Source organism: Gorilla gorilla, chromosome 2, assembly GCF_029281585.2.
Source record: "Gorilla gorilla gorilla isolate KB3781 chromosome 2, NHGRI_mGorGor1-v2.1_pri, whole genome shotgun sequence".
Lineage (NCBI taxonomy): Eukaryota > Metazoa > Chordata > Mammalia > Primates > Hominidae > Gorilla > Gorilla gorilla.
The window spans coordinates 49,295,681-49,310,853 of record NC_086017.1 but is presented as its reverse complement, the minus strand read 5'-3'; the positions used below and the strand labels follow the sequence as shown (position 1 = coordinate 49,310,853).

Below are 15,173 nucleotides of genomic sequence, written 5' to 3'. Positions count from 1 at the left end.
AGGGCCTCGGAAAAGTATTCCTGAGGTTACCGACTAAGTAAGTGTAACCACTTTTATCTATTTTCAGGGCACACATGTTCTCCACACAGGAAGGAAGCTCAGGGAAATTCTCAAGTGAAAAGCAATATACACTATCTACAGTGGGCTTTAGGAGTACAACTCATGTCGAGACATGTATTTATTATTATGCTTTGGTATGCAATCCCAGGTATTCTGATCTGGAGTAAAAAGCAAACTAAATGAAGACAACTTTTAGAAACTGATGTTTATTTTCCATCAACCATTTTTCCATGTTGCTTAAGAGCCTATGCAAGAACAGCTTAAGACCAGTCAGTGGTTGCTCCTACCCATTCAGTGGCCTGAGCAGTGGGAGCCGCAGACCAGTCTTCCGTGGCAGGCTGAGCGCTCCAGTCTTCTGTTAAGAGAATACCAAAAAAAGCCATCAGCTCTGTCCTCAATGTAGTATTTTTCCTTACCCCACTCCCAACAGCAGTCTATCAGATGCTGTAGCACACTGGAATGAAAACCTCTTAAAGCTAGTATAAAAGTCACAGAGATCATTAAAGTTAGAATAAAACTGAGAAGTTGCAAAATATCAGCTTAATTCACCTCTATCCTGATACATACCAGTAGGGAATTGCTGAATAGGCACAGAGGGCACCTGTACACCTTCAGACCAGTCTGCAACCTCAGGCTGAGTAGCAGTGAACTCAGGAGCGGGAGCAGTCCATTCACCCTGAAATTCCTCCTTGGTCACTGCCTTCTCAGCAGCAGCCTGCTCTTCTTTTTCAATCTGGGTTACAAAAAAAAAAGAGGAAAGACTTACAGGGACTGACAAATTTTGCTTCCTAGAAGCACAGTCCAAGTTGTCCAATTTGCTTATGTAACCACAAGCCTTTGGAGAAGCTTACCTCTTCAGGATCTCTGTAGAAGTACAGATCAGGCATGACCTCCCATGGGTGTTCACGGGAAATGGTGCCACGCATGCGCAGAACTTCCCGAGCCAGCATCCACCACATCAAACCCACTGAGTGAGCTCCCTGCCAAGAGTGGCAGATTATTAGAGTGACACTTGGTCAAACCCAAACAGCAAGCACCTTCCTGGCTCTTACATCATCTAGGTACCAAAAGTACAGACATCTCTTAGCTGAAAAGCAATTGTAACGGAGCATTATAAATAGGGATTTTCAACCTTGTCTGCACACTGGAATCATAGGGATTGAAAAAAAAATGCCTGGACACTGGCATTTAAAAAAAATATCTGGGCAATTCTTATGCACAACTAGGGTTACAAATCAACCAATCTGAACCACACACAACCCACCTTTTTAGAATCTTATAGTAGAACCCATCAAGTTGGTGTGAAAACAAAGGCCAAGTACCTGAGGCCTGAGCAAGAAACATGGACAAAGGCAGAAGAAAACATACTATTTTCCAAACGTTTTCATTTCTCCACAAAGCTGTCATGCAGTAATGTTATACTTGTAGCAAGAATTACTATCAAACTCCACTCATTGGGCCAGAGACCCTTGTGGTGTTAGCGAAAAACTTGCCCCTCATGTAGCACACTACCTACACTTGCGAGTTCATCGGCCAGTCAGTAGCCTCAACTCCAAGCTCTAACAATGTGCACAGGAATGTTTTTTCTAGAGCACGCATTCACAAACTCTAGATCCTAAAATCATTACCTTGTTGTTGCATGGGATGGCAATGTCCACATAGCGCAGAGGAGAATCTGTGTTACACAGCGCAATGGTAGGTAGGTTAACATAAGATGCCTCCGTGAGAGGCTGGTGGTCAGCCCTGGGGTCAGTGACCACAAGAAGCCGTGGCTCCCGGAAGGCTGCCTGGATCTGGTTAGTGAAGGTTCCAGGAGTGAAGCGGCCAGCAATTGGAGTGGCTCCAGTGGCAGCAGCAAACTTCAGCACAGCCCTCTTTGAAGAATTTAAAAGTTAGTGGTACTCGATATTCCATAGCAACAATCCTGGCACCCAGTAAGCACTTCTGGGCACTGGCCAACTTAATCACTACTACTCCATGTAAAGCAGGCACATACCCAGCTTTCCTTAACCTCTCTTACTTCTCCAGAGATTTCCTGCATACATTAAAAAAGACAGGCTTGTTTTTCTACTATATATCCCAAGCACCTAGCAACACTACCTGGCCCAATCTAGATGCTCAGTATATTTTTCTCAAGCAAGCAAGAACTGTCACTCAGTTCATTCTATAGCAGTAACTAACTGCCTTTTTTCTACTGGGTACCAAACTATGTGGTCCTAGTAACAAGTCAGTTTCAGGAATAACCCTCTGCAAAAACACACATGGGAACCCGTCCTGTCAACATTGAAATAAAGTCTTACTACATAATTTTTAAATCTGTCAAAATAGTTAAGATGAATAAAATCCCTGTTAGAACTCTTAGAATTCAAGAAATCTACTAGTTTTCTCAACAGAAAAATTCTTAAAATAGAGCTGTGGCAAAAAAGATTCAAGTTTTACTAACTAGTCATTTCTTAAAAATACAAATTAAGGTATTTTTCATTCAAGTTGGCAGAGGTTCTCTTTGAGACAAGGCCTCACTCTGTCACTCAGGCTGGGATGCAGTGGACAGTCTTGGCTCCCTGCTGCCTCAACCTCCTGTGTTCTAGCAATCTTCCCACCTCAGCCTCAGCTGAGACTACAGGCACGCAACACCACACCCAGCTCGTTTTTGTTAATTTTGGTAGAGACGGAGTTTTGCCACGTTGCCCACCCTGGTCTCGAACTTCTGGGCTCAAGCAAGCCACCAGCCTCGGCCTCACAAAGTACCTCATATTACAAAAGCATGAGCCACCCATGACTGGCTTTTTTTTTTTTTTTTTTTAAGAAACAGGATCTCACTCTGTGCCCCAGGCTTGGAGTGCAGTGGCAAAATCATAACTTACTGCAGCCCCCAGCTCCTGGACTTGAGGGATCTCCTGCCTCAGACTCCCAATTAACGGGAACTATGGGTGCATGCCATCATGACTGGCTAAGATTCTTAAAAAATTTCTGTCCCAGTATTTCATTGTTTTAAGGTAAAAACTTTGACTATGGGAAAATGTAATAAGCCACTTTAATAGAATTTCTAGATATTTAGTGGCACAAGTCTACACAAAATGAAATTATAAAGTTCAACATACTGCCAGATGCCCAGCATGTATGTTGAAAAGGTCTTACAGGCTGGGCACAGTGGCTTACGCCTGTAATCCCAACACTTTGGGAGGCCGAGGTGGGAGGATCACTTGAGATCAGGCGTTTAAGACCAGCCTGGCCAAATGGTAAAACCATGTCTCTACTAAAAATACAAAAATCAGTCAGGCATGGTGGCACATGCCTGTAATTCCAGCTACTCGGGAGGCTGTGGCAGGAGAATCCCTTGAGCTCGGGAGGCAAAGGCTGCAATGAGCCGATATCACACCACTGCAGTCCAGGCTGGGCAACAGGCAACAGAGCAAGACTGTCTTGAAGGGGGAGAGAAAAAAAAAAAAAGGAAGGTCATAAGGGCGATTTCTATGGCTCAGTCCAACTTAAGATCTCTAACAGTGGAGTTTGAGTTTTCTATTTTCTTTTTTTTTTTTTTTGAGACGGAGTCGCGGCTCTGTCACCCAGGCTGGAGTACAGTGGTGCCATCTCAGGTCACTGCAAGCTCCGCCCACCGGGTTCACGCCATTCTCCACCTCGGCCTCCCGAGTAGCTGGGACTACAGGCGCCCGCCACCACGCCCAACTAATTTTTGTATTTTTAGTAGAGACGGGGCTTCACCGTGGTGTGATCTCCTGACCTCGTAATCCGCCGGACTCCACCTCCCAAAGTGCTGGGATTATAGGCGTAACTACTGCGCCCAGCCTGAGTTATTTCTATTTTCTTATATCTTTCTGTATGTCTCACAATGTCTGTAAGCTATTCTATAATATAAAAACTAACCACTGTTCCACAAACCTGGCCAGTATTCCTGGAGGATATAACACTGACATCAGCAGGGTTTTCAATGGCAACAATAGCACGAGCTGCCAGCAGAAGCTTCTCCCAGGTCCTCTTCAGATTTATGATATAGATGCCTAAGTGAGGGCAGAAGGATTTGTAACACTTGACCTGGCTGTACATTCTTCTCAAGTTTACTCTATGTGGCAGCGAGTACTACCAAACTCCAGTCATAGAGGCAAGCTCTACTGGTGTTAGCGAAAATCCTGCCATTGATATAGCACACTTCCGACACTCAGAAGTTCATGAGCCAAGACTGGCCTCCACCCTGAGCTTTAATAGTGTGCAGCCTAGATTCAGTTGGCTAAATCCACTTTCCTTTCTCTTTCCCTGTACTTATTCCATCATTGGTTCTTAAGAATCCACTTCCTGGCTTTCTGCCACTCTTTCCCTTTTATCATCTGCACTGATGCAAGATTCATCCTAAAACTCCTTTACAGCATGTTACTCCCAAGTCCTTGGTAGTTTTATCTCTAAAATAAGTAAGTGCCTTAGCCAACTTAATGCCTTCCATCCTCTGGTTCTTCCAAACCATGTTGTTCATTCCCACCTCTTACCCCACTTTCCACTCAAAATTCAGTTCAATAGCCTTTGTAAGTACCTATGAAGTTGAAGGCACTATGCGAGCTATTAGAAACTCAGCCAATGAACTTTCTCATGTTCATGACCCAACCCAAGTCCCGTAACTCAGACAACTGACATATTCCTCCCCTGGAGCAGAAATCTTTTCTCCCAATAACAAGAACATTTATTTAAAGTATGTTTTCAACCTAGGGGTCTGGCTTCATTTAAGGAAGATACAAAGAAATTACCCAGAACTAACCACGAGAATAGCAAGCTCAAAATTTGTACTTACAGCTGGAGTAACAAAAAATTAAAGCAATGACTAACCATCACTTTTCCTTTTATAGATGTACTGTTCCATCTGGAAGTCAAGATTGGTGCCACCTAAGTGGGTTCCTGCTGCAAGGAACTTAAGGACATCCTCCTCTTTCATTTGCAGGACATCAAGGGCTCCGGACATTGTGAAAGTTTCCCTTTAAGTTACGACGGGAATCTGAAATAAGGGAGCAATCTATTTCTTTTCATTCCATTGAGTTAAGTGGGGTACACCCTTAAAAGCAACCAAAAACTCCATCTGCTACAGTGTCAGACATTGAGCTTACAGTGTAGTGAAGGGTAAACAGAAAGTTAACCAATACATGTCGTGTATTACGGAACAGCGCACATCTTACTGAGGAAATGGTGGACGGCAGAGTAACCGAGTAATAAAACTACACGAAATTAGCGAATGGAAATTCAACACTTCTCAAGATAGGAATTAAGGAAAAGTTGTGGATGCGCCAAGTTAACAACTAGATATAAAAGAGCAGCCATATTTGGAATATGCAAACTAAAGACAAAAAACGCATGAAATTGTTTTCAGACATTTTCAAGCAGATTGTAGGCGGATGCTTTGGAATTACTTCGCTGTGATATCACCACTTGTCTAAAAACCCGAGAACCTTAACTCCTGACCCGCACGGCGCGAACGGGAAAACCCGACCAGCCCAAGTAGCTGGTGTAAATCAGCGCCTGGGCCTCGACTCACCGCCGTGTGGGACTCCGAAGGGATAGCAACACGGGATGTTAGCCCGCTTTCTGCACTCCCGCCCACCCGCGGCCTGGCCCGAACCCCAGCTCGGAGCCTCCGCTGGAGGGCGGCCTCCACCCGCTCCCGGGGCACTCTGGGAACCCGCCGGCCCGAGCCTGGCCACGTGCGGGCCGCAGGCCTAAGGTGGGGCGCGCCGGGCGGGAGACAGACCGAGTCTGACCGGCTTTCATCACTAGTCTTCTCACCCTTTATTTGAGCAGGAAAAGCTCATTTTTCCAGCCCTGGAAAGCGCCAGGGACGCTACACGGAACTCACCCAGAACAACGCCGTATGGACCCCTCTGCAGGTAGCGCGGAAAAGACAGGCGGCAGGAAATGACGTCCTTATGTACTCCGTTGTCAGCCAATGGCAAAGAAAGTCGAGCGGAAGAAGGGCGGAGCCGGAGAAGAACGCTGCCGGGACTGGGCTCTTTCTTCAGGAAGGCGGGCTTGCGCCGCATCAGCGGGCCTGTGGGCTGTAGCCCGTAACGGCATCCTGGTCGGATCTGGGGCGCTTGTGACTTTGGGGTTTCTAGTGCCACAGCGACGCCCCGTGCATAATTCCTGTCCAGAGCGCGGAACTGAAGTTAGTCAGCCAGGCGGGGCGTTCTTACCCAGCCCTTGTACCTGCGAATATGAGCGGCTTTCTAGCCTAAGCTGCCGTTTTGTTACCTGAAAAGTAGGAAGGTTTGTTCGACACAACAAACTGTTAGGTAAACAAAAACTTGAAGATTTATTTTATTTTATTTTATTTTCCTGGAGAACAGTTTAACAGGACGTAATTCAGATTTAAATGTTCACTTAGGGGAAGTTTTCTCTGAAAAGTTAAAAAGGACAAGATTGAACTGATCGTGTGCGTTATATCTATCTCATGTATCTATCCATCTATCACCTGGGGGAAGTTTCCCTGAAAAAGTTAAAAAGGACAAGATTGAACAGATGGTATGGATTATATCTATCTATCTTTTTTTTTTTTTGGTAGAAGAAAAATTTTGCAATATCCATCAGTAGGAGATAAGTTTGCCGGGCGCGGTGGCTTGTGCCTGTAATCCCAGCACTTTGGGAGGCCGAGGTGGGTGGATTGCCTGAGCTCAGAAGTTCAAGACTAGCCTGGGAAACATGGGGAGACCCCATCTCCACAAAAAATACAAAAATTAACCAATCATGGTGGTGCGTGCCTGTAGTCTCAGCTACTCAGGAGGCTGAGGCGGGAGGATAGCTTGAGCCTAGAGGTCAAGGCTGCAGTGAATGTGATTGCACCGCTGCACTCCAGCCTGGGCAATAGAGCGAAATTCTGTCTCCAAAAAACAAACAAAAAAATAGGAGTTAATTGAAGGGGCGCGGTGGCTGTAGTCCCAGCACTTTGGGAGGCTGACGCGGGCGGATCCCTTGAGGCCAGGAGTTCAAGAGACCAGCCTGGCCAACATGGCGAAACCCAGTATCTACTAAAAATTCAAAAATTAGCCGGGCATGCCTGTAATCCCAGCTACTGGGGAGGCTGAGGCGGGAGAATTGCTTGAACCCAGGAGGCAGAGGTTGTGGTGAGTGGAGATTGCGCCACTTGCACTCCAGCCTGGGCGACAGAGCAAGACTCCGTCAAAAAAAAAAAAAAAAAGTGCAGGTTCCTCTCTGGGGCCTGCTGAGTCAATCTGATTTCTGAGCCCACCCTAAAATGAACTCGTAGACCCTTATGGCCACTCTTCCAAAGGACAGCACATCCAGGTTCTCCTGCAAGTGGCTCTGCAGCTCCACTGAAGCCAGTATGATTTTCTGAGGAGCTTGGAAACCCTTGGACCCTAGCACAGGTCATCCCCAGGCTGCTCTGCTTCATCACCCACCAAGGCTGAAGCACCTGGGGCTTGAGGGACAAATTCAGAGAAGTCACAGCCTCTTGCTGCAAATGCCTCCCGCTTCTACGCTTTGTTATGGGAAGAGGAGGCATTCAGTTTGTTGGCAGAAACTCAGGCCACAAGCCTCCTCAGAGGCCCCTGAGTCCCAAAACAATGCCCTGCCCCCTGCACCCAAATGTACTCCTGCTTAACCCTTCAAGTGTGGATTGGGACTGCTGAGTAGTGAGTGCAGCTCTGCAGGGTTCCTCCAGGGGGGTCTCAGCCTTGGCATTAGGATCACCTGGGCAGCTTTTAAAATCTTACACCTGGGCTGAATATCTCACTCTCTGAGTGAGACCCAAGCATCAGTAGCTTTTAAAGCTCTTGTAGGGGCTTCCCCTCCGCCTTCTGAGTGTTCACTGCTAAAATGAACTGACAATAGACAAATTAACAGGAGAAGAAACATACACTTTTTTTTTTGAGACGGAATTTCGCTCTTGTTGCCCAGGCTGGAGTGCAGTGGCTCAATCTCGGCTCAACAAAACCTCCGCCTCTCGGGTTCAAGCAATTCTCCTGCCTCAGCCTCTCGAGTAGCTGGGATTATAGGCATGCGCCATCACACCCGGTTAATTTTGTATTTTTAGTAGAGATGGGGTTTCTCCATGTTGGTCAGGCTGGACTTGAACTCCTGACCTCAGGTTATCTGCCCACCTCGGCTTCCCAAAGTGCTGGGATTACAGGCGTGAGCCACCACACCAGGCCAAACATACACATTTATTAATGTGCTTATGCACAGGAGCCACATGAAATATAAGACTCAAAGAAGGGCCAGATGGCTGAAGCTTAAATAGCATCTACTTCACAGGGAAGGGAGATGGGATGGTAAACAATTTAGAGGGTTAGTAAGTGATTTTTGGAAGGATAGGAATGAGTTCAAAGAACAGAAAATTTGCCTGAGACAAAGTTCCTGTGAGCTCTGGGGGAAACAGCAGCAAAGGGTAAGGGGAGGAACTTCACTGTGACCAAAGGTTGCCTTATTAGGCAAATAATGTCTCCTGGAAAATCTCTCAAAAGTTGCCCTCAGAAAAATAGATGAAGAGTCTGTCTGGCCATGGTGATGACTTTTAGTCTTTTCTCTTCCCAGTGGTTAATATTTCCTGGTTACCTGATGAGATTCTTAGGGAAGAAGTTTTAAGACTATTGTATTTTATTCTGGAGGAACCTACCTTATTCAGATAAGGGAACTTCAGACAAAGCCCCTCCGGATGCTTTGGGAAAAGAGGGGATTGAGAGATGGGGTTAGGGGAAGGTCAGAAAGAAACCTTGGTTCTGACGCTATTTCAGAAGCCTTTCAATTTTCTTTAATTCAAAGCATTCAGCATGCCAAAGTGCCCTATTCAGTCAGGGGTATCATTTTCTGAGCCCCAGCATTTTCCAGATGATTCCAATGTGCAGCCATATTGAGTTTAAAAACCATGATCCTAGACTCTAGAGTATTTCTTCTTTATTTTATGTAATTTTTTTTTTTTTTTTTTGAGACAGTCTCATTCTGTCACCCAGGCTGGAGTGCAGTAGTGTGATCTCAGCTCACTGCAACCTCTGCTCCCAGGCTCAAGCAATTCTCCAGCTTCAGCCTCCCGAGTAGCTGGGACTACAGGCCCGCACCACCACATCTGGCCAGTTTTTGTATTTTTGGTAGAGACAGGGTTTTGCTTTGTTGGCCAGGCTGGTCTTGAACTCCTTACCTCAAGTGATCAGCCCGCCTCGGCCTCCCGAAGTGCTAGGATTACAGGCATGAGCCACTGCGCCTGGCCTAGGGTATTTCCTGACTACCTAAGCTAATGGCTCCCAGGAGCAGAGAAGAACTTAGAAGCTAGTTCTACCTAGAGGCTGTTGCATTGAGGCAGCTTTTTTTGGAGGGAGTGGTGACAAAAGCTGAAATTTAAGACACAGTGGATTGTTAAATTTTTTTTCTTCTTTTTTTTTTTTGTTTTTTGTTTTTTTTTTTTTGAGACAGAGTTGCTGTCTCCCAGGCTGGAGTGCAGTGGTGCAATTGCAACTCACTGCAACCTCTGCCTCCCAGATTCAAGCAATTCTTGTGCCTCAGCTACCCGAATAGCTGGGACTACAGGTGCACACCACTACATCTGGCTGATTTTTTGTAATTTTAGTAGAGACAGGGCTTTGCCATGTTGGCCAGGCTGGTCTTGAACTCCTGACCTCAAGTGATCTCACTCGCCTTGGCCTCCCAAAGTGCTGGGATTATAGGTGTGACCCACTGTGCCCTGCTGCTTGTTAAATTTATTTATTTATTTTTTGAGACAGAGTCCCTCTGGTGTGCAATGGCACGATCTCAGCTCACTGCAACCTCCGCCTCCCAGGTTCAAATTATTCTCCTGCCTTGGCCTCCCAAGTAACTGGGATTACAGGTGTGTGCCACCATGCCCGGCTAATTTTTGTGTTTTTAGTAGAGATAGGTTTTCACCATGTTGGTCAGGCTAGTCTCGAACTCCTGACCTTGTGATCTGCCCGCCTCAGCCTCCCGAAGTGCTGGGATTATAGGCATGAGCCACCGTGCCCAGCCTGTTTGTTACATTTAATATCAACGATAAGTTAGAAGGCCAGGCGTGATGGCACACACCTGTAATCCCAGCACTTTGGGAGGCTGAGGTGGGCAGATCCCTTGAGCCCAGGAGTTCGAGACTAGCCTGGGCAACATGGCGAAACCCTGTCTCTACTAAAAATACAAAAATATTAGCTGGGTGTAGTAATGCATGCCTGTAGTCCCAGCTACTTGGGAGGCTGAGGTGGGAGGATTGCTTGAGCCTGGGAGGTTGAGGCTGCAGTGAGCTGAGATTGCCAGTGTACTCCAGCCTGTGGAATAGAGTGAGACCCTGTCTCAAAAAAACAAAAAACCCAACAAGTTATAAATGCACTGCTCAGCCAGAAGTATATGGAAGGGGCATAAGGCATAACCTTGGTGAGCAGGTTTCAGTTTTGCAACCTCCCAGAGTCACTGCTGGGTTCCCTGTCTTGATTGGGCCCTCAGAACTGACTCACTCTAACCTTGGTTTGCCTCAAAATTATTTATCTTTTCTAACTGCTGGTTAAAGAAATTTCAGCCTCTACTCATTTCTCTTGGGAGGAAGCAACTGAATGAAGTGAATAGAACGTTTCATTTGCACTCACTCATTTGCTAAGTGAGAAACCCTCGTATGCCTTTTCAGACTTTCTACCACTTAGAATCTATAGCTCTGGTCTTTCCTTTGCCTAAGAAATTGGATAGACCTAAATGTAATCAAGCCATCCAAGGTAACATCCAGTTTATAGAACGTGTGTGAAACAGAAATGAGCTAAAACCATCAGAAAACAAATTCAGAAAATGGGACATTTTACAAGATACTGGGGCTGAGAATGTGTTACCTCAAAGACTAGCCCTTTGATATGCCAAGAGAGGCCTTAGACACTGCTTCAGAATCAAGTTTCCTCTAACTTTGTCTTGTTCCCCCGTCCCCTCAGTCCCTACAAAGACAATGTAGAACAAAAAAATTGGGGAGAATGGTGGTGTCCTGGAATAAAGAGGTTTTGTTTTTGAGACAGGGCCTTGCTCTGTCATCTGGGCTGGAGTGCAGTGGCCTGATCATGGCTCACTGCAGCCTTGACTTTCAGGGCTTAAGTGATTCTCCTGCCTCAGCCTTCTGAGTAGCTGGGACTACAGATGTGCCTCACCACACCTGGCAAATTTTTTAATTTTTCTGTAGAGACAGAGTTTGACTAAGTTGCCTAGGCTGGTCTCAAACTACTGGGCTCAAGCGATCTATCAGCCTTGGCTTTCCAAAGGGCTGGGCCTACAGGCATGAGCCACTGTGCCCAGCCTAGAGATTTTCAAAACCAACTGCTGGCAAAGTGTGGTGGCTCATACCTGTAATCCCAATCCTTTGGGAGGCTGAGGCTGGAGGATCACTTGAGGCTAGGAGTTTGAGACCAGCCTGGGCAACATTGTGAGATCTTGTCTCTGCAAAAAATTTTTTTAAAAACTGGCTGGGTGTGGTGGCGTGCACCTGTAGTCCCAGCTACTTGGGAGGCTGAAGTGGGAGGATGGCTTGAGCCTGGAAGTTCAAGGTTGCGGTGAACCATGATCATACCACTGCACTGCATCCTGGGTGACGAGCAAGACCCTGTTTCTAAAACATCAATAAAAGACCAAATGCCTTGTATGGACCTTGTTTGAATTCTAATTGAAATAAACCAACTATAAAAAATCATTGTTGGGACAGTCTGGGAAATGTGAATATGGATGATATGCAAAAAATGTGTTAAATTTTTCCAGGTGGGGTAATGACATACTTATGTTAAAAAAAAGTCCATAATTTTTAAGAGATGCATATTGAAGTAAACAAGGGTGAAATTATATGATGTCTGGGATCTGTCTCTAAAAGCTTCATAAAAGAAAAAGGAGGCCAGGCGTGGTGGCTCACACCTGTAATCCCAGCACTTTGAGACGCCGAGGCAGGTGGATCACGAGGTCAGGAGATCGAGACCATCCTGGCTAACACAGTGAAACCCCATCTCTACTAAAAATACAAAAAAAGTTACCCAGTCGTGGTGGCTGGTGCCTGTAGTCCCAGCTACTCGGGAAGCTGAGGCAGGAGAATGGCGTGAACCCAGGAGGCAGAGCTTGCAGTGAGCCGAGATTGCGCTACTGCACTCCAGCCTGGGCAACAGAGCGAGACTCTGTCTCGAAAAAAAAAAAGAAAAAGGAGTGGCAGGAGCAGGGGACACAGTTAGGGGAGAGAAGCAAGTGTGGCAAAATCTTGGCAATTGCTCCATCTGAGCGATATGAATGAAGGGCCAGTAGACCATTGGCTCTCCCATTGTGATGGCTTGAAAGATTTCATAATCATGTATTCTTAGAAAGCAAGTGTAATACAGCTTGAAACCTTTGCTTCTGTGTCTTCTTTTGGCTGTAGCCCTACACTGCCTTATCTTTAGTCACCATCTGACTATTTTCCTCCCACAGAGCCCCACCTCTAATGTGCTTTAATAAGTCTAAGGCAGCCAAGAAGGAACCATTTAAAAAAAAAAAAAAAGGCCAATGTGGTGGCTCACACCTGTAATCCCAGCACTTTGGGAGGCCAAGGCGGGTGGATCATGAGGTCAGGAGTTCGAGACCAGCCTGGCCAAGATGGTGAAACCTCGTTTGTACTAAAAAATACAAAAATTAGCCAGGCGCGGTGGCAGGCACCTGTAATCCCAGCTATTTGGGAGGCTGAGGCAGGAGAATCGCTTGAACCTGGGAGGCGGAGGTTGCAGTGAGCCAAGATCATGCCACTGCACTCTAGCCTGGGCAACAGAGCAAGACTCCGTCTCAAAAAAAAAAAAAAAGTGGGCAATGCTTCCAAAGCCAGCTAACGCTCACTAGCCAATTGCTTTCCAAGCTTTAATACTGAGACTGTGAGAGAGGAAAAAACAGGCTACTTGCCGCAGGACTCGAGATTCACAAAGACAAATTTTCTACCTCATGTTTAGAGAAAACTAGATGATTTCTCCTGATTTTATCATATTTATTTGCTCCCCTAAAAAACAAATGAAGAAAATGTGAGGGGAATCTGGTGGCAGAAATTCATCTGCCAATGTAAGGCCAGGAAATTCGCATTGGGAAGAAGTCCAACTCTCTCGGCCTTATCTCTGCCCCTCCTCCCTAAGAGTCCTCACTGGCATTAGGTTCCCTGCACTCCGGATGAGGGTCAAAGGAGGCTGAGGAGGCAAGGGACATGGAACACCTGCTCCAGAGTCTTAAGTTCTTAGGAAGCAGCCACTCCATCCAACTGTCCCTCCCTTCTCTCCTTTCCCATCCTGACCTCTCCCCTGCTTCCTACAGCACGAGGCCTCACAACACACAGGTCACAGCATTGGAGGCTTGGGTGCCACTGTAAGCTTAGGACCCTGCTTCATCCTCTCCCACACCCCTACCCAAACTACTATTTTAAATATGGTGTTTTAACCTAAAACCTAAAGTATAAACTGATTTTAACTTATACATCAACTTAATCTGTGTTGTGGGTTGAATTGTGTCCCCCCAAAAGACATATTGGCGTTCTAACCCGTAATACCTGCGAATGTGACCCTATTTGGAAATAGGGTCTAACAGATGTAATCAAATTAAAATGAGGTCATACTGGATTAGGGTGAGCCCTAAGCCAATACCTGGTGTCCTTAAAAGAGAAATTTGGACATAGAGAGAAACAGATACACAAGGGAAAAGGCATGTGAAGACAGGCAGAGATTAGAGTGATGTTTCTACAAGCCAAGGAATGCTAGCCACCACTAGAAGGTGCAACAGACAAAGCATGACTCTCCTAGAGCCTTCAGAGGTGCAATGCTGCTGACACATTGATTTCAGACTTCTGGCCTCCAGATTGAGTTATAAACCATTCTGACTGTGGTAACTTGTTGTGGCTGTCCTATGAAGCTAATACCACATTTCAGAAACATTTATTAATTAACCCTCACCATCACCTGAAGAGGCAGGAAACATTACTAACCCTATTTCCGGCTGGGGGCGCTGGCTCACACCCGTAATCCCAGCACTCTGGGAGGCTGAGGCAGGTGGATCACTTGAGGTCAGGAGTTCAAGACAAGCCTGGCCAGCATGGTGAAACCCTGTCTCTACTAAAAATACAAAAAAATTAGCCCAGCGTGGTGGCATGTGCCTGTAGTCCCAGCTACTTGGAAGGCTGAGGTGGGAGAATTGCTTGAACCCAGGAGTGGAGGTTGCAGTCAGCTGAGATTGCACGATTGCACTCCAGCCTGGGCAACAGGGTGACACTTTGTTCTCCACCCCCTAAAAAACCCCCAAAACTAACCCCATTTCCTAGGCATAATTTCAGTGCCATGCCTACGTAGTGGAGAGCGAGCAGCTTTCAACCTGGGGTGCCTGGATTAGAGCCCATGTTCTTAACCACAAGACTAAATATCCCCCCAACTTGTGCTTCTTGTATAAAGTAATGGCTGTTTCCTGATTTTTTTTTTCTGATATGGAGTCTCATTCTGTTATCCAGACTGGAGGGCAGTGGCGTGATCTGCAACCTGCATCTCCTGGGTTCAAGTGGTTCTGCCTCAGCCTCCTGAGTAGCTAGGATTACAGGCGTGCCCCACGATGCCTGGCTAATTTTTGTATTTTTAGTAGAGATGGGGTTTCGCTGTTTTGGCCAGGCTGATCTTGAACTCCTGGCCTCAAGTAATCCGCCTGCCTCAGCCTCCCAAAATGCTGGAATTACAGGCAGGAGCCACCTTGCCTGGCCATCTTTCCTGAATTTTCAAGAAAAGATTTGAGTGCACAATAAGAATAGCTATAAAAGAGATAATAACAAGTGTTGACAAGGATGTGGAGAAATTGGAACTGTCATATACTGTGGCTGAGAATGGAAAATGGTATAGTCACTTTGTTTTTTTGTTTTTTGAGACAGGGTCTCACTCTTGTCACCCAGGCTGGAGTGCAGTGGCATGATTTCAGCTCACTTTAACCTCTGCCTCCTAGGTTCAAGTGATTCTCGTGCCTCAGCCTCCCAAGTAGCTGGGATTACAGGCACATGCCACCACGCCCAGCTAATGTTTGTATTTTTAGTAGAGACCGGGTTTCACCATGTTGGCCAGGCTGCTCTTGAACTCCTGACCTCATGTGATCCACCCGCTTCGGTCTCCCAAAGT

The 15,173-nt window shown here is 46.3% G+C and overlaps 1 protein-coding gene and 2 non-coding genes across 3 annotated transcripts; all 3 read right to left on the bottom strand.

Annotated features, from left to right (window-relative positions):
- Positions 1–245: 245 nt before the first annotated feature.
- On the bottom strand, positions 246–5,991 carry RPSA (ribosomal protein SA). The gene is made up of 7 exons (XM_004033889.5): positions 5,912–5,991; positions 4,894–5,059; positions 3,961–4,079; positions 1,689–1,934; positions 912–1,040; positions 628–793; positions 246–415 (listed from the first exon to the last, which is right to left on the bottom strand). The coding sequence occupies exons 2-7, from the start codon at positions 5,024–5,026 to the stop codon at positions 321–323; spliced, it is 888 nt and encodes a 295-aa protein (XP_004033937.1). The 5' UTR covers positions 5,027–5,059; positions 5,912–5,991; the 3' UTR covers positions 246–320.
- LOC115934177 (small nucleolar RNA SNORA62/SNORA6 family) lies at positions 1,481–1,634 on the bottom strand. The gene has a single exon (XR_004070000.3). It is a non-coding gene; the product is annotated as a small nucleolar RNA SNORA62/SNORA6 family (small nucleolar RNA).
- Positions 4,142–4,292, bottom strand: LOC115934178 (small nucleolar RNA SNORA62/SNORA6 family). The gene has a single exon (XR_004070001.1). It is a non-coding gene; the product is annotated as a small nucleolar RNA SNORA62/SNORA6 family (small nucleolar RNA).
- Positions 5,992–15,173: the final 9,182 nt, after the last annotated feature.